The 19,713-nt window shown below is 47.0% G+C and overlaps 1 protein-coding gene across 3 annotated transcripts in view; it reads left to right on the top strand.

Moving 5' to 3' along the window:
• Positions 1-19,713, top strand: part of NOL8 (nucleolar protein 8) — a 57,861-nt gene that overhangs the window by 23,992 nt on the left and 14,156 nt on the right. For 2 of the 3 annotated variants that reach the window (XM_073549586.1, XM_073549585.1), the window contains exons 6-10: positions 5,876-5,949; positions 9,170-10,940; positions 16,367-16,468; positions 16,803-16,922; positions 17,028-17,121. In XM_073549586.1, the coding sequence (XP_073405687.1) occupies positions 5,876-5,949; positions 9,170-10,940; positions 16,367-16,468; positions 16,803-16,922; positions 17,028-17,121 (2,161 nt within the window). The remainder of the gene's footprint in view (positions 1-5,875; positions 5,950-9,169; positions 10,941-16,366; positions 16,469-16,802; positions 16,923-17,027; positions 17,122-19,713) is intronic. The other variant, XM_073549587.1, reaches the window with a different exon arrangement.

Genomic DNA, 19,713 nt, shown 5'->3' on the forward strand with positions numbered 1-19,713 from the left:
TGCTCAATGGAAAATTTAAACCCTTGTAATGCTAAGAACCAGCGTGTCACCCGTGCATTGCCTTCTTTTGCCCGGGACATCCACGTTAGGGGCGAATGGTCCGTCACTAGCCTAAACTGGCGACCTAGTAAATAATAGCGCAAGGTGCACAGGGCCCATTTCACAGCCAGGGCTTCCCGCTCAACTACACTGTAGTTCTTTTCTGCTCTCGTAAGCTTTCTGCTTAGATAGGCCACTGGGTGTTCCTCGCCATTTACTTCTTGAGACAAAACCGCGCCGAGGCCCACCCCAGAGGCGTCTGTTTGGACAATAAACTCCCGTTTAAAGTCTGGTGCAACCAACACTGGTTGGTCACAGAGGACTGTTTTCAATCGTTGAAAGGCCTCCTCTGCTTCTGCGTTCCACTTTATTGTGACAGATTTCGACCCCTTAGTAAGATCTGTGAGAGGAGCTGCGATGGTCGCAAAATGTTTGATGAACCGCCTATAATAACCAACGATCCCTAAAAAAGCTCCAACCTGTTTTTTGGTTACCGGTCGTGGCCAATTTTGAATAGCGTCCACTTTATTGGCTTGAGGCTTCACGACGCCTCTCCCTATGCTATATCCCAGATAGCGAGCCTCTTCCAATCCCAACGTACATTTCTTGGGATTGGCAGTCAACCCAGCTGTTTTTAGGGAGTCTAAGACGGCTTGTACTTTTGACAAATGCGTGTCCCAGTCATTGCTAAAGATAATAATGTCGTCCAAGTACGCAGATGCATACTGGCCATGGGGTTTTAGGACAATATCCATTAGACGTTGGAAGGTGGCTGCGGCACCATGCAACCCAAATGGCATATCTCGGTACTGGAATAATCCCTGGGGCGTAACAAAGGCAATTTTCTCTTTGGCTGATTCCGTGAGGGGAATCTGCCAATAACCTTTTGTTAAGTCAATAGTGGATATGTACCTAGCCGAACCCAGTCTCTCTATCAGTTCATCGACTCTTGGCATCGGGTAGGCATCGAATTTCGATACTTCGTTTACTTTCCGAAAATCGTTACAAAATCGGATAGTCCCATCGGGTTTGGGCACCAGTACGATAGGGCTAGCCCAATCACTCCGGGAATCCTCAATGACCCCGAGCTCTAACATCTTCACTTCCTGGGCAATGGCTTGTCTCCGAGCCTCCGGAATTCGATATGGTTTAAGCCGTACCCGCGCCTGTGGATCAGTAATAATGTCATGTTTAATTAGGTGAGTCCGGCCAGGAAGTTCCGAGAAAATATCTGCGTTCCTCTGTATGAACTCCCTGGTCTCTCGTTTTTGGCTTTCGGATAGCGTGTCTGCAATACCCACTTCTGGCGGAGCTACCTGGGGGTCCTTTACCTTAGAAGGTGGTGCCCCTCGAGGCCCATCCTCAAGGGGAGCTCCTGCCACCAGACTCTCCCTGTCCCGCCAGGCCTTAAGCAAGTTTATGTGGTATATTTGTTCGGGCTTTCTCTTGTCTGGTTGGTGTATCTTATAATTTACTTCACCTACTCGTTCCAGCACTTCGTATGGTCCCTGCCATTTCGCAAGAAATTTATTCTCTATGGTAGGCACCAATACCAACACCCTGTCTCCGGGTTGAAAGACTCGTGTTTTTGCCGCTCGGTTGTATACCGTGCTTTGGGCATGTTGTGCGCGCTCTAAACACTCTTTAACTATTGGCATAACTGCTGCAATTCGGTCCTGCATAAGTGTTGTGTTCAATTACACTGCGATAAGGAGTCACCTCTTGTTCCCAAGTCTCCTTGGCAATATCTAACAGGCCCCTAGGACACGGCCCATAAACCAACTCAAAAGGTGAAAAGCCTGTGGAGGATTGGGGTACCTCACGTATAGCGAACAGGAGGTATGGTAGTAGGGCATCCCAATCTCTCCCGTCCTTATCCACCACCCTTTTCAACATTCCCTTTAGGGTTTTGTTAAAGCGCTCCACCAAACCATCAGTCTGAGGGTGATATACTGGGGTACGCAAATGGGAGATTTTTAGCAGTTTACATAAATCCTTAAGTATACGAGACATAAAGGGGGTCCCTTGATCCGTAAGTATCTCTTTCGGAATGCCGGTGCGGGAAAACATATTAACCAGTTCCTTTGAAATTGATTTCGCATTGGCATTCCGCAAGGGCACTGCTTCGGGATAACGCGTGGCGTAATCCAATACTACCAAAATGTACTGATGACCCCTGGCAGATTTAACTAATGGACCGACTATATCCATTGCTATCCTCTCGAAGGGCACCTCTATTATTGGTAAGGGCACTAAGGGGCTTCTAAAATGTGACATAGGTGCGGTCAATTGACACGTAGGACATGACCGACAGTACTGGGTCACGTCTCCCACTAGACCCGGCCAAAAGAAACGTTGCAGAATACGGTGTTTTGTCTTTTCTACCGCCAGGTGACCTCCCAAGGGATGTTTATGTGCCAACTCCAAAACTACCTGGCGAAAGGACTTAGGTACCACTAGTTGTTCTACCACCACCCCTCGCACCTTGTCTATGTGATACAACATATCCTGCTGCACCGCCACGTGTGGGAACTCGTTTTGAGCCCCTGGGTACAATGGTCTTCCCTCGGAGACCTTTATGTTTTCCCACGCCCTTGCTAGAGTAGGATCCTGGTGCTGAGCGGTCCCGAACTTACCACGGGCCACCTCAAGGTCAGGCATTTCTAAAACATCCTCTAGCTGGTCTGCCTCGCCTGCATACACAGCCAGAGGAGAGTCCACAGATTCTAGTACTTCCTCTGAGATGAGTTCTCCGTCGTCTTGCTGCAATGGTTCAGGGGCTAGCTCCGGAGCACCGTCTTCAACTAGAGGGTTCATGCCACTTTTGAAGTTCCACAAGTCCCAAAATAAGGGAAAGTCTCTCCCCAGGATTACACTGTGTCCCATAGACTTTATGACTGCCGCCTGATGTCTTTTGGTCCCTACTGGCGTGGTAAGAGTAACCCAGGCAGTGGGGTAGTTCTTAGTATCCCCATGGATGCAACTAATGCCCACGGTTAAGTTCGTTAGGGCGCTAGAGTCCACCAAACTGGCATGTACTAAAGTTACTTGACTGCCGGAATCCAAGACGGCATTCACACTATAACCGTCAACCTCGACATGGCACACGTGTTGTTCATTTCCCGTGAGGGTCTCCGCCACACAGACTGACTGCACATATAATGAAAGACGCCTCATAGCATTACAGTCCATTGGCTCTGTAGTCATTGGGCAGTTAGCTGCTACATGGCCAAGCCCGCGACATCGCCAACATTGTATAGGCCCTTGTCTCCTCGATGGAGATCCCAGACGAGGTCTGCTGGCTTGATGTGAGCCTGTACCACCTCCATAGTCCTTTGTAGGTCTGCTACCCTTCATTGTGACGTTCTCTTCTTTTGAAGATGGAGTAGGTTTCGCAGGACTCTCCAGCGATTTCTTGGGGGGCCAGTGGGGTGCTAACGTCCCTTGGAGTATGCTTTCAGAAGCATTGTAGCGTTCGACCATATTCACCAACTGGTCAGCGGTAGTTGGGTCACCCTGTCCAACCCACCTCTGGATCTTAGCGGGTAAGGACCGCAGGTACTTGTCTAGAACAACACGCTCCACCATCTGTGAGGACGTCAAAGCCTCCGGTTGCAGCCATTTTTTTACTAGATGGATGAGATCATGCATTTGTGAGCGGGCTGGCTGATGCTCCACAAAATTCCATAAATGCACCCTCTGTGCACGTACATACGTGTTTACTCCCAGCCTTGCCAGGATTTCGCCTTTGAGTTTGATATAGTCCATAGCATCCGCTCCACTCAGATCGTAATAGGCTTTTTGTGGATCTCCGCTCAGAAATGGAGCCACTACCTCAGCCCATCTGTCCAGTGGTAAGTGCTCACGTTCTGCAATACGTTCAAACACGGTGAGGTATGCTTCCACATCATCGTCTGCGGTCATTTTAAGCAAAGTCTTCTGTACGGCTTTCTGCGCACTAGCAGCGCTTTGTGCACGGTCTCCCTCATCTCGGGGTTGCCGAACCAAGGCCTGTTTTATTGCCTCCAACTGCTCTTGCTGCATCTGGTGTTGCTGCTCCAGAGCCTTCTGGAAGCAAGCATTAGTCTGCTGTTGTTGCACATTTGCTTGCAATAACTGCTTCACTAGTTCCTCCATATTACTGGACTCTTGGCTCTTCAAAAGCGCAGAAGCTTTCAGCCAGGACATACACAGCGTTTTCTCTGCAGTCACAGTCCAGCAGCCACAACTGCCCGCATTCTCCACCATTTGTGGGGAATAGATAGCTCAGCTGGGATCTTTGCTTTGGCACAAGCGTGTGGCTATGAAGTCACTTCAGCAGACTAGCAATATGGACACGGCATATTTATTGTGCACACTTGTTATCCAATGTTACACATGCCAAACATGAAATAAAACGTCTAAGGCCGTCTGACCACTAACTAACAATAGCAGGCTAACTACAAAATAAACCTATATAACAGCAAACAAGTCCATGTTATCTTACTGTGTCAGCTCCCAGCTCAGCAGACATAGACTGAGAGATCCCAGCTCCTCCTGATTATATCAGCTGGACCAGTCAGGAAACTAAAACCTGGATTGAATTAGTGGAGGCGGAACTACCAGTCCTTTCCATGCTGATCACTAAGGAAACCAGGACTGGATTACAGTGAAATAAACTGGCTTCATCATCAGTACAGGGAGACACATGAAATGAAACGGGGAGAAACATACCTGTTTTCTAGTACCTCTCCCCTTGGCACCTCACAATATATATATTAATTTTTTTTTTTTTTTTTTTTTCAACTAAAAGAATCAATGACTTCTGCCCCCAGTCTCGGGCCACGATCATCACAACTTCTCCTATGCCTGCAGGCCACATGAAGCAGCCTCAAGGGCCGAATGCGGTCCTCGGGCCGCATGTTTTTGTTACCCCTGGTCTATGGAAACTAGTAATTTCAAACTTATTTTCGTGGTGTCTAACCAATTAAAGATATTTACAGCCTTGAAAACACCCCCTTAAAGTGATCACCTCAATTGTGAGCTTGAGGGCCAACAGTGGCTGCTGCTTCAAGCAGGAGCCCAGCACTATTAGTACATCCTGTAGCTGCCCTTCTTTGGCATGGTCTGTTCAGAGAAATGTCCTCTGCAAAGAAGAACTTCGTTAGAGAAACATGTCCCCTGCCAATCTTCCTGTGGGATCCACTGTCCAGTCAGGTCCTTTCTGTTCCTGGCATCTGGGACAAGAAAAGGTAGGTGAAACCACGCTCTTTATCACTTTTTTGTTTTGTGATATTGGCATTTCTGGGTCTCTATTAGTTTTCAGAAATCTATTGTTCTCCTCCAAGAGTCCTATTCACTATTACTGTCACAGTCACTATTACTGATCAATTGCTTGACTGCACGTAAGCTAATGCAAAGTAAGCCGTGAAGGCAAATGAGTTTTTAGGGAGTTTGACAGATTTCGAAATGACTGATTTGGGATCTTCTGGTTTGCGGCACTGTTTCTCTTTTGGGTTTACAAGACTTTAATGAAACTGCAGAACACACGTGTAGTTAACAGGTGTTATAACAAGCTGGATTTACCACCCCGATGGCAGTATTTAAAGCGAATAAAGCAACAAAATTGTTTTGTATCTCATTGCTTCAGTTGTTTTTTGCATCTGTTCTCTCTTCAGAGGTTCTTTGCAGAGACTATCTATCTCAGCTGCGTGCTAAAGAGTGGCTTATTGGGAAGTCATGGAAGCAGCTTGATGTACCAGTTCTTTCTTAGTTTCATTTTTATTAAGCTCCTTATCAGAAGATTAGGTGCCAGAGGAGTTTCTGATTTAATATATTTTTTTTTGTTCCTTTTTAGAACTGGGTGGTGAGCAAATACGGAAGAGTCCTGCCGGTGCTTCATTTAAAGGGGAACAAAGAAAGCAAAATATCCTTTTTATCATTTAGAAATTTATTTCTGAATTTTCTCGGGTAAGCAAGTTTACTGTGACTTTTAGGAAACCAATGGAATGTGTAATCGGGGTATGTGCACATGTTCAAGATTTGCTGTGCTTTTGCCTTGTTTTGTGTGTGTGTGGTGTGGTGTTTTTTTTTTTTAAACAAAAAAAAAAAAACTCCAAGGATTTCCTACCACCAGCAAAGTGAATGAGATTCCTGAAGTCTCGTGCACACGTTTCATATTTTTTCTTCACAGGATTTGATGCGTTGTCGTTAGTGATGGGCGAACTCATGGATGTACGGGGTTGGCCGAAAATGTAATAAAAGTTCGCGCCAGAATGGTACCGAGACCCCATTCAGATGAATGGGGGGGCCCCAAACATCCGTTGTTTGCCATGCTGTCATCTGCGTGACCGTGCGGCAAACACTGACGCTGATCAGCGGTTAGATCATTACTGCTTGTCTGAGCTGTACAGTCATGGCCAAAAGTTTTGAGAATGACACAAATATTAATTTTTACAAAGTCTACTGCTTCATTTTTTCTTATGGCAATTTGCATATACTCCAGAATGTTATAAAGAGTGATCAGCTTAACAGCAATTACTTGCAAGCTCAATATTTGCCTAGAAAATGAACTTTATCCCCCAAAACACATTTCAACATCATTGCAGCCCTGCCTTAAAAGGACCAGCTAACAACCTTTTCAGTGATTGCTCCATTAACACAGGTGTGGGTGTTGAGGACAGGGCTGGAGATCAATTTGTCATGATTAAGTAAGAATGACACCACTGGACACTTTAAAAGGAGGTTGGTGCTTGGCATCATTGTTTCTCTTCTGTTAACCATGGTTTTCTCTAAAGAAACACGTGCAGTCATCATTGCACTGCACAAAAATGGCCTAACAGGGAAGAGTATCGCAGCTAGAAAGATTGCACCTCAGTCAACAATCTATCGCATCATCAAGAACTTCAAGGAGAGAGGTTCCCTTGTTGCCAAAAAGGCTCCAGGGCGCCCAAGAAAGACCAGCAAGCGCCAGGACCGTCTCTTAAAAGTGTTTCAGCTGCGGGATCGGGCTACCAGCAGTGCAGAGCTTGCTCAGGAATGGCAGCAGGCAGGTGTGAGTGCATCTGCACGCACTGTGAGGCGGAGACTCTTGGAGCAAGGCCTGGTCTCAAGGAGGGCAGCAAAGAAGCCACTTCTCTCCAGGAAAAACATCATGGACAGACTGATATTCTGCAAGAGGTACAGGGAGTGTATTGCTGAGGACTGGGGTAAAGTCATTTTCTCTGATGAATCCCCTTTTCGATTGTTTGGGACATCTGGAAAACGGCTTATTCGGAGAAGACCAGGTGAGCGCTACCACCAGTCTTGTCTCATGCCAACTGTCAAGCATCCTGAAACCATTCATGTGTGGGGTTGCTTCTCAGCCAAGGGAATAGGCTCTCTCTCAGTCTTGCCTAAAAACACAGCCATGAATAAAGAGTGGTACCAGAATGTCCTCCAAGAGCAACTTCTCCCAACCGTCCAAGAGCAGTTTGGCGATCAACAATGCCTTTTTCAACATGATGGAGCACCTTGCCATACAGCAAAGGTGATAACTAAATGGCACAGGGAACAAAACATAGAGATTTTGGGACCATGGCCTGGAAACTCCCCAGATCTTAATCCCATTGAGAACTTGTGGTCAATCATCAAGAGACGGGTGTACAAACAAAAACCTTCAAATTCAGACAAAATAAAAGCATTGATTTTGCAAGAATGGACTGCTATCAGTCAGGATTTGATCCAGAAGTTGATTGAGAGCATGCCAGGGAGAATTGCTGAGGTCCTGAAGAAGAAGGGTCAACACTGCAAATATTGACTTACTGCATTAACTCATTCAGTCAATATAACCTTTTGCTACTCATGATATGATTGCAATTATATTTCTGTATGTGATAAAAACATCTGACAAACGCACATAAAAACCAGAGGCCAGCAGATCATGTGAAAATATAATATTTGTGTCATTCTCAAAACTTTTGGCCATGACTGTAGTCCCCATGCTGTCTGATGACAGCATTGAGCCAGCAGCTGTGACCAGCAGTAAAAATGTTATTGACGGTCACAGGCATCGGCTGATGAGAGTACTACTTCCATCAGCCTACGACTGCTGTCGCTGATAACTGCAAGAGCAGGCGCTGCCGATGGGAGTCTACATCTGCCGGCGCCTGTGTTATTAATAAATAAATATATATATATATATATATATATATATATATATATATATATATATATGTAAATGATGTAGGGTCTCCTCTATTTGATAACCAGCGCAGGCAAACCTGAAAGCTGCAGGCTGCAACCCTCAGCTAACAGCTTTATCAAGGCTGGGCTAAAGTAAACAGCTGAGGGCTAGTATTGTCAGACTGGTAAGGGCCCATGAATATTTCTACAGTGCGTTTCAATGCTGGACTAGCATCTTTTTCAAATGAACAAAAACTATTTTCACTTGAAAAAGACTCTAGTTCAGCGTTGAAACGCATTGTGGATATAAAACCTGTTAAACTCCTCTTGGTCCCAAGGATCCTTTATTACAGCAGCGCAGCCTGATATCTTATTGTATAATCGAGTTCGAGTTATGTCGTACCACAAGGTGGTTGTGGCATAAATACAATATCTATAGTATCTGGTGGATGTGACTACACTCCGATCTTTTATCATGTAATACTTGGCTATAATTGTCGAAGGAGAAGTAAAGAGTTGAGCCCATGGCTAAAGTTTGGTTAAAAAATAAAGAAACAAACGAAACCCCCCCCCCCCCCCCTTTTTTTTTTTTTTTTTTTTTTTTTTTTTTTTTTTTTCTCTCTGCTCTACCTCTCCTCTGGTCCAAAGAGCCTCTGATGTTCCTGGAGTCTATTATTGTCTGCACCACTGATGTGATTTCCACGGCGTTGCAGCCAATCTGAATGGCTCTTGCTGTCAACTCTTGTAGAGCTGCTGTGTTTACTCATTGGCTGCAGCCCTGGCTGTGACATCAGCGCACCAGGCAATAATATACATCGAGAGCAGCAGCATTGTCTACAGCCTGGGGTTAAGGGTTTTCCGAAACTGGGAAAACCCATTTAGTTTTGTTCTTTGCGGCATGTAATGTGTAGTCATGACTTGCCCCAATTCATTGAATGTGGTTTTCCATGTAGTACAATTAGTTTTCCTTAACTCTAGTGAACATCACAAAATACGACCCCTCAAAGTATTGCCATAACGTTAAAAAACTGGACAACATTTCACTTGTGTCGACTCCTGTCGCTCAGCTGACGTGGCACCTGGATGGTGGCAATGATGATATAAGCAAGAAACGCAGAGGAGAGTTCCCAGAGTTTAAGAGTCCAGTAAAGAAGAGCAGAGTCAATTCTTATAATACATGTAAGACTGAAGAGAGAGAGAACAATATCAGAACCCCTCAGGTCACTCCCCAAAAAACTGCAGACACAGTAGTCTCTCAACAGAAAGGACAGAATTGTGGTTATGTGGGGAATAAAAGCATTAACAGTATGTCTGACGATGAGTATGACTCTGAAGAAGAACTTAAAACTATTATTGAAAGGGAGAAAATGGTGGCAGTAGGTGAAAGACACACTGAAGACGTGGATATAGAAGTTGTGGATAACTCTTTCACACCCAGGTACAAAACTCTTTGGGCTGAGGAAATCGGAAATCACAGGGGATCCAATAGTATCTCTAAAGATGAAAATGAGTACGACTCTGCCGATACAGATGAAATCATCACAGTTGCAAGGACCAGCCAAAACTGCAGAAATGGTAAAAGTGAAAAGTCCCCAAAAAATAATGTGGTCTCCACAGAATTCAGTAACTCAAAATGCCATGTGAATCAAGAAAATGGTAGGACAGAAGAAGATGATCAGAGTAATGGCACAGAAGACAGTAGTGACTCCTGTTCAGATGAAGAATATAAGTCCATGATGCAAAACTGCTACCGACTTGATCTGACAATAGAAGACCTTGAGGCACTCACTAATAATGCTGATGAGTCTGATAATGATGAAGCAGATGACCAGAACGGTTCGGACCAGGAATACGACTCCGCAGATACTGATATTGTTATAGCTGGTGCAAAGTGTGTGCAGCGTGGTATTGTAGGTGGAAAGAAGGGATCAGATAGCAAGGAATCGACAAAGGACAAAGCAAAAGTTTCACATACTAGAGATCTAGGAGCAGGTGACTGTAATATTGAACTAGGCTCAGGAAGTAGGATTTCCTATTTAGAAAGCAATTCTGTGAAGCAAGATCCCTCAGTCAGAACATTAAACTCTCCAGGGAAAAATGTCTCAAAATCCACTTCAAATGATGAGAATTCAGATGTCACCAGTGAAGGTGAAGAAGCAGAGACTCAAACATGTAAGTCAACAAAAAACACCCTTGGTAATGGAAATCTAAAGAGAAAGAAAGGTATCGAGCCAGAGGATATTGTGGCTTCTATTTTAGAAGAGGATGATAGCTCAAATGATGAATCAAAGCGGAAAAGGAAGACTAATCCTCTACCCCAGCCTCCAGCATTTAAAGGGCTGGGCTCACTGATGTCGTCATTGTCCGTCTCTGTATCTTGTGCAAAGTCATATCACCCGGAGGCTGTCAGCTGTGAGAGAAATGGAAATGCTTTGTTTACTGAAGATAAAGGACATCAAGATACCAAACATAAAGGTGAAAAACCACCTAAAACAGACCAGAATGCCTCAACCGATGCCCACTGGAATAGTGAAAGTCTTAGTAGTAGCGGTAGCAGTGGAAGCGATGAGTCAAGCAGTGATGAGGAGGTCAGTTCTGCCTCAAAGTCAACGTTGTCCCAGAAGAGCAGCGCAGAAGGGCAACCTAATGCAAGAACTAAACGGCTTCAGGATAATCAGAAGCGGTTAGCTGCAATGGAAGAAAGAAGAAAAGAGCGGGAGCAGCAGAAGCAGGCCATTCAAGGAGCTCTGATTAAACTGGTGAGTGATTTCTTGAAAATGTTGTCAGGCTTTGTGATGGAACTAAAGCTGTATGCGCTACGTTGATGTTTTCTTTGCAAGTCTATGGTTGATGAGGGACAACAACTGCAACAGTTAATGGGTTTCCTGGGATAAGTCTAAATTTCTATCTCTTTGCAGATTGGAGAATGCCGATAGTGTTCAATATGTTCTGTGTTAGAACTTCACACTACTAGCGGTCATGTACCGACTAACCGCTCATCTGCTTCTCTTAATATAACATTGAGAGAAGCAGGGGAAAATGCAACTGAGGGAAATCCTGGCAGTGAGCATACAACGCACTGACAAGATTTGACAATCTGCAGTGTGATTTGCCCCCCCCCTCAAATCCTCTTAAAAATTACTTTCTCGCTTCATTTGGGAACACAGGTTACCATGGGTGTATGCTGTGTCGCTAGGAGGCTGACACTATGCAAGTAAGAAAGTTAGCTCCTCCCCTGCAGTATACACCTACCAACAGGCACAAAGTACTCCAGTTTTTGCTTGGTGTCTGTAGGAGGCGGACCTGGATCTAACACCAGATCCGCAGTGTTTTTTCCTTTACAGGTTTTGTGTGTGTTTATTAATCTTTTCCCCTTTGTTTTTCAGATACAGCTCTTCGGGTAATGGTGCAGTTTTTCTCACCCTGTTTTCCCACATTGATGCGGCCGAGAGAGCAGTGTGGTATCACCCACATCGCCCACTCTCGGACCTGCTGGCAGGACTTTGTCCCCTGTCCCCCTTTGGGGTGTTTCAGAGTGAATCTTGGTGGCCAGTCCTCGCCTTTTCCCCTCCTCACCCCTCTCCTTGGAGAGGGCTGAGAGGAAGACTGTGGTCACCGGTGGTGGCCTCCCCCCTTGTTCCTAAGGGGGTTGACGCCGTCTTCTGCACTGTCTGGAGACGGTGCGGGAAGGAGGATCTTCTTTCCCAGGACCCTCTCCCTCCCGAGGGCTACTGATGTGATCCTCATCTATGAAGCGGAACCGGATTCAAGAAGCAGGTAGTATGGCCCCCCTGACCCCCCGCAGCAGCGCTCACCGGTATAGGCCCCTGCAGCTCCCATTCTCTCATTCTGCCCGGGACCAGATTTCAAAATTCGCACACTTTTTCTTGGGCAGCACGCGCCGCCCTTCATTAAACAGCAGTCTTCCACACCAGGCTGTTCTCGTTAGGCCACGCCCCCTCCGGTATTCCCCCTATCAGCGGGCTCCGCTCCTTGCTGCACACGCCACCAGCTTAGCACAGCAATTCTCCCCCTGCACGTCCTCAGCCCCGATCACGCCCCTCCGCTGACCACAACCAATTGGCGCGACGCTTTAGTTTTTGCCAGCGCTGGACACGCTCCCCTTGTCTGCGAGTTGGTCCCGGCACTGACGTTAGGCACATAACAGGCTGGTCACGCTCCCACAGGCATGCCAGCCTATCGGGTCCCTGCTTTCTTTTTCTTCGGCTGGGCATGCCCCCTTTTCTGCGCACCCGGCCTGTCTGGACAATGACTTCCCTCTCTCCTCAGTACGATAACCCCGCCCACCCCTCTCCTCAGCGCATCTCGTGGTCAGGACAGTGTCCATTTTCCATTGTGCTCATGCAGCGTCTGTGCCACATGAGGGTCACAGCTTCCTGCGCTCCTGCAGCGTCTTCAGGGATACGGCGGGGTACACAGCTAGCTGTGCTGCTGCATTGCTGGGTGTCTGGTAGGCTCTGCATTCCTACACCCCTGGCCACTTTTCTTACTCTTGGCTCCCCTCAGCAGTATCGCCTCCATAGCGTCCTGCTGCAGTTTTTCACACAGGCTCTACCTATGCCCAACCCTGCAGGGGCCTCTGGCTATATTCCCATGGTGATTCACTGCGCTTGTGCCCCCTGTAAGAGAAAGTGGGCTTCAGGCCAGCTGTCTTGCCCTCTTCCGCTGGCAGTCCCTCCTCGCAGGCAAGCCGGTCCGCATCCAGTCGGACACAGCCATGGCCTACATAAACCACCAAGGCAGGACTCGCAGCACGCAGATCATGGTAGAGGTAGCAAGGATTCTCCATTGGCGGAAAGCCATGTCCCCGCCATAACAGCCGTTCACATTCAAGGAGTGGACTATTGGGCCGATTTTTTTTTTTTTTTTTTTTTCTTTTTTTTTTTTGTCGCCAGGGTCTCGCGTCAGGTGAGTGGTCTCTCAGCCCCGCTGTCTTCAATCAAATTTGTCTGAGGTGTGGCCTTCCGGATGTCGACCAAATGGCGTCCAGAACGAACCACAAGGTTCCCCGGTGCGTAGCCAGGTCACGGGATCCGATGGCCATCGGTTGAGACGCACTGGTGATCCAGTGGTCTGTTTCACATGCCTTATCTGTTCTCGCCTCCCCTTGATTCCAAGAGTCGTAAAAAAGATAAAGGCAGAGGGGGGTCTCCGTTTTGTTAGTAGCTCCAGACTGGCTACGGAGGGCCTGGTATGCGGAGCTAGTGAACATGCTCTTGGACGTTCCCTAGGTGCTTCCAGACAGTCTAGATCTTCTATCACAAGGGCCCCTCTTCCACCCGAATTGTCAGTCTCTGAATTTAATGGCAAGGCAATTGAGGATGCGGTCCTGAGGGATGCAGGTTTTTCTCACAAGGTCATACAGACCATGATTAAAGCAAGAAAACCGACGTCATTGCGCATATATTACAGATGTTGGAGAGCATTCATTCGGTGGTGTGAAGACAACAGTCTATTTCCCATGACCTTTTCCCTTCCCACCATTCTTGGCTTTCTTCAGATGGGTCTCAAGTCGGGCCTTTCCCTCAGTACCTTAAAGGGTCAGGTGTCCGCTCTGGCTATTCTCTTCCTAAGGGATCTGGCTTCCCTTCCCCAAGTGAAGACTTTTCTTCAGGGCGTAGCTCACATTGCGCCTCCTTGCCATTCTCTGGTTGATCCATGGGATCTCCATCTTGTCCTGGGTGCCCTCCAGCGGGTGCACTTTGAGCCACTTCAGGAAATTTCCTTTGCCCTTCTCTCATGGAAGGTGGCCTTCCTGGTCGCCATCACCTCTTATGAGGGGCTCTGAATTGGCAGCCTTGTCCTGCCGTTCTCCTTTCCTGATTCTGCACCAGGATAAGGCACTCCTCAGACCAGTGCCTTCCTTCATGCCAAAGGTTTCTACCTTTCACATCAACAAGGACATCGTCCTCCCTTCTCTGTGTCCTTCTCCAGTCCATCCCTTGGAGCGATCCCTCCACAAGTTGGACTTGGTCAGGGCTATTCGAGTCTACCTTGCTAGGGCGGCCTCTTTCCATCAGTCAGATTTCCTGTTTGTCGTCTGAGGGTCGTCGAAAGGGGCTCCCAGCGTCTAAATCCAGCATCGCTCGTTCCATTCGTTCAGCGGTTCTGGAAGCATACCGCATTGAGGACAAAAAACCTCCTCTGGGGGTGAGGTGTTGTGAGTTCTTCTTCCAGGCTCCCTCTGGTGGTAACTGGAGGTAGTGAGGCTGATTTAATCAGTAGACATCTGCCACCTGATAATGAGGATGACCATTGGACCTCAGGAATCTCGGACTGGATTTAGGACAGCCGGCGCCCTAGTCTGGTGCTGGTGATTCCTTCTGGCTTGTCAGGTCTTTGTTTTCAGCTCTGTTCCAGTTGTCTAAAGCTGGGTTTTTCTGCTGGTGTTCACACTTGATTTTGTTGGTCTATTCAGTTTTTTGTGTGGTCAGCCAGCCCCGGCTGGGGCTGCGCTAAATTTCCACTCTTATTTGTCTGTATTTGCCAGTTTGCTTTTTGTCCCTTATTGGATTGGCCTCTTTTTGCTCTGTCTCAGAATATTTCTGAGTACTGATATAGTGGGAGAAGTCTGGTGACTTCAGGGTTAATTTTGCTATCGGAAGTGTTGGACATTATTTTTGTAGGATTTTTGGCAGATTGCCGACAGTGTCTTTCCTTTCCTGTCCTTTCTGGTTGGTTTGGGCTCCATCGTTTGCTCAGCCTATTTTCCTGCCTGTGTTTGTGCTTTCATCTTGTTTCACCGTCAATACATGTGTGGGGGCTGTCTTTCCTTTGGAGTCTGCTCTGGCGCAGTTGGTTTTCCCCTTTTCTTGCTTCGGGCTTATTTAGTCCTCCGGCTGTGACGAAGTGTCTAGGACCATCGTGGGTACGCTCCACGGCTGCTGCTGGTTGTGTGGTTGGGATCAGGGGTTGGCAATCTGCATAGCTACCAACCTCTCTGGTTTTCTGTGACTTAGCTTGTTTTGGGTTTTTTTCTCCTCGGTGACCCATTCATAACAGTGAGGGCTCACTCTACCCTGGCCGTGGGAGCTTCCTGGGCCGTACGTCACCAGGCTTCCGTCTTGCAAGTCTGCAAGGCCGCAACTTGGTCTTCTCTTCATACCTTTGTGAGGTTTTACAAGGTGAATACTCACGCCTCTGCTGATGCAGGCCTGGGTAGGAAGATACTGCAGGCGGCGGTTTCCCACCGGCCGACCTAAGTTCACTTTCTCTACATACCTTTCCCACCCTTGGGACTGCTTTGTGATGTCCCATGGTAACCTGTGTCCCTCAATGAAACGAGAAAGAGGGATTTTTGGTACTTGCCGTAAAATCTTATTTGGAGCCTTCATTGGGGACACATCACCCTCCCTTAATGTTGTACCGTGTTGGCCAATGTGCCGTTGTTTGTTTGGTACATAGGTTGAGTTCTTATATTTGCTCCTACTACTGCTTTAGCACCAACTGGAGTACTTTGTGCCTGTCGGTAGGTGTATACTGCTGGGGAGGAGTTAACTTTATCTTATTTGCATAGTGTCAGCCTCCTAGCGACAGCAGCATACACCCATGGTAACCTGTGTCCCCCAATGAAGGCTCCAAGAAAGAGATTTTACATTAAGTACCAAAAATCCTTCTATTCTGTCATAAAATGCTTCTGTTGATGGGATGCTCTGTGCTCCTGTATAAATGACTTTTCAGATTTTTGCCTCCATGATGCATAGGTGATGATACTGGTCAGAAAATATTCTAAATCCTCACTTCTGTCGCTACATTGGAGGGTACAGGCCACCATGGATGTACTCCGCTGCTACCAGGAGGCTGTCAATAAGAATCTAAGAATTATAAGCTTCCACTTGTGTACTATAAGGCCATCATAATGCTGAATTTTCCCGACTGCCATTGAATATATAGGGATCAAATCAACTGGGTTGCGGTGCTAGACTTTGCAGCAGCGTCTGATCTGTTGGGATTTGTCTGCTGGAGCCTCCTACACATTGCAAGAGCAAAGTAGCATCTGCGCTCTTAAAGTGCGGCGCCACTCCGTCTCCACTCACTAATAGGGGGGCCATTAGAAGATATTTCTAGACTTCAGGATATAATGATCAGATACACCCCAGTCCAGTTTGTAATGGGCTACAGATAAATGTCTTATGAACTGTTACTATTTTACTCTGCTTTTCAGGATTCACAAACTGCAAAGAAGAGCCAACACATTGTGTTTGATTCTGAATCCGAGGAGGAAAGTGAGGAAGTTGCAAGTACAAGCAACAGACATAAGGAGAAGGTATGTTATTACTTGTGATTGACAACACACATAAAGATCATATGGGAAAGTCCTTTGCATGACTATTGTCCTGTAAAGTGTGTTCAGAATTCAACGAAATTAAAATACCAGCACCTGATTACACCTGTGATGGTTCTGGAATTTTATCGACTATTTGAATTTGCTGCCATTTCTCCCTGATCCAGGAATTTCCATGCATCGTATTCACAAGAGCTCTCTATGAAAACCGGGACATGTTAATTGATGTAAAATACAGTAAATATATAATCTTAAAATATGCATTTGGGGAGATCTTTCTTGCGCTTCATTTTATTTAATTTTTTTAAATGCACAGACAAAGCCTATCAAGGCTAAGTTGTTTGACAGCAGTGGGGAAGATTCAGATGACGAAGAAGAGAAAGATGATGAAAGATTTGAAATAAAGACTCAATATGAAGGGCGATCTGGTGAGAAGGTCAGTTCCATCTCCTTATCTGATCTTTGTCGGGGATACACAAGACGTTCAGTCAAGTTGTTTCTTTGCGTCATGATTAATCATGCTTTATTTCTCTACTTGCAGCTCATGGTATTGCAGTCTCGCTTTGGAACTGATGAACGGTTCAAAATGGACTCACGATTTTTAGAAGACAGTAGTGAGGAAGAAGCTGACACTGGTGAGAACAGTTAAGGAATCATCTTACAGGGGTTGTTCTTCTTTGGGGACATTATACATGGTGCAACTAATGGAGTTCAGTGACCCTAGTATATTTACCAGCCGCTGTCTTCATCTGTGATCGGCAATGCTACGGTCAGCCTTTTGCACGTTATGACCTACCGGATCGCTCCAGTGTTGGGCAATCTGCATGTCGATGAGAGCCAGAATGAGGTCAGAACGAGGCTCTCGTAGACTTGCAATAAGCGATTGTGATCGTTACAGAAGTTGCAGACACAAGATGGCAGCGTGTGACCGGAGTGGTGCTGGGAACAGATGGATACTGGGGCTGCTAAATATAATGCTAGTGTCAGGGAACTTAAATTAGTTGCACCACTCCAGTACTGAAATAAAAAAATAAATAAAATGGTGCTTTCATTAAATGCATGCATTGTGTACTAAATAATTTTGCAACTGAGTTTCATTAAAAATGTTTCACAGTTTGCCTCCTGTAGCCTTTGTGTTGCACAGTCGATTGCTGGCTGCAGAATGAGTTAACGGGGTTAACCACATTATCTTTACTTTCAGAAGTGTTGGGGACATGCTTTGTGGCATTTAGTATTATATAGTTATGACAGGTTCTCCTCCTGCTCTTATTACTGCAGTTTTCCCTCACAGACTGCACAGATTTCCTGTCCATACAATGGCTGCTAATGGAGGAGTAGGGACAAGACTCGTCAATCAGCCTTGTCCAATTGTAAAACGCCTCACGTGGAGAAAGCTGCTATAATATTGGAGGAGAGTGATGGACAGGTCTGGTCAATGCTCCGCCACCAGCAGCTGTTGTATGTGAGGAAAGCTGCACTAACAAGTGCAGGAGGTGAACTTGTCATACCTGAGTACACAAAATCATGTCCTCAACACATCTGATAAAGCTAAAGTGACTTTAAGATATGCAGCCATGTTCAATCAGTATTGGAAGGGCATTCACGTCATTAAAGAGAACCTGTTGGCTACAAAAGTTCAGGGAGCAGAGGCGTCCATGATAAATAATGTTGCTTTTGGCTGAGACATCTGGAGGTGTAATTTTATTGAAAAAGAAGCAACAAACATCAGCTCACCTCCTCTCCAGTCCCACCGCGCGGATCATGCAGTGCTGCAAGTAGTATGAAGGTGAAGCAGAAGTCCAGCGTGGGTGATATCCATAAAAATAACTTTTATTCCATTTTCATTAAAAGCATATAAGTCCAAAATCCATCTTTATATCAGAAGACGTAAAAAACGGGTACTTCTTTACCAGTGACAATCACAGGCTTAAAGTGCATTTAAAATCATACGCGTTTCAGCGGTCGTGCCGCCTTAATCATTGATGGATCCATGATTGATTTTGGACTTCTGTACTTTAATTGAAAATGGGATAAAAGTTATTACTCTGTCGCCTTATTGGGGGACACAGAACCGTGGGTGTTATGCTGCTGTCCACTAGGAGGCGACACTATGCATAATCTGAAAAAGATTAACTTTGGCTCCTCCTCTGCAGTATACACCCCTGGACGGCGTCCGCCTTCTCCAGTTTTTGCTTAGTGTCGCAGGAGGCACACCTAAAGATTTTTTTACTCCGTCTTTTTTCCTGGATTTTTTTCCAAAGGACTACAGATGAAGAAAAGAGGGTCTCCAGCGAGACTCCCGGCATGGCTCCCTCCTCGGTCCCCTATTAGGGGTACCCGGTTGAGGTCGAGGTGGCTCTTCCCCATGTTGCTCCCTCACCAGTCCCTCGGGTACTGGTTCGAGGTCGAGACCCCCTCCTTCCTCAGTTCCGTCCGGCTCTGGGTCGAGGTCGAGGCGACGATGAAGCCCCCTGACGGTGACAGCAGCACCCTCCCTAATCCCCCACTGGGGGTATTAGGTTGAGACACCACAGGTAGGGCCTGTACCAGGCACCAGGGACCCCAGTCCACCTGTGGGCTCCTTTTGGGACCGGGGGAGGTGCAGCGAGGCCCGGCACTTATCAGAGACCGGGCTCCCTGCGCCCCGGTCTCTGCAGCAATGGCGCCCCAAGGGACCCTCCACAGGGCCCCAGTCACATATATGGCCCCACCGCCAGCCCTCCTTTCATTCTGGGGGGGTCTGGTTTAAATCCGACCCCCCCCGCGGACGACCGCGCCGTCCTGGAGCCCTGCTGGGCAGGAGACCTCAAATTTAGGCCGCGGCTTCGGCCTAGCCGAAGTCTCCGCCCCATTCCCGTCCCCCGGATGACGAAAATGACACTGCAGTGTCATAGAAGGGGTGGATCGAGGCAGGAGGGGCGCGCTTTTACATGGCCCAGCGCGCCCTTTTCCAGCTCTCCGCCCCCTTCCCTCTCCACCTCAGAATCCGGTGGCCATCTTGCTGCACCTGGAAGAACGCAGCACAGCAGTCTCCGGGGAGCACAGGAAGTGGGACTTATCTGCGCTGGACCTAAGGGGGAGCACCGGTGGGGTAATATCACAGCTGGGTCCTTGGTACTCAGCTGTGAATTCCTATACCCTATAGCGCTCCTTTCCTCTGTGTAGATACCCCTGTAGGGCCTCCACTAATCAGCCTAGGTACTATGTCAGGCTCAAGGAAAAGAACC

The sequence above is a fragment of the Dendrobates tinctorius genome, unplaced genomic scaffold (genome assembly GCF_039654945.1).
Source record: "Dendrobates tinctorius isolate UK_male_01 unplaced genomic scaffold, ASM3965494v1 ptg000159l, whole genome shotgun sequence".
Classification (NCBI taxonomy): Eukaryota; Metazoa; Chordata; class Amphibia; order Anura; family Dendrobatidae; genus Dendrobates; species Dendrobates tinctorius.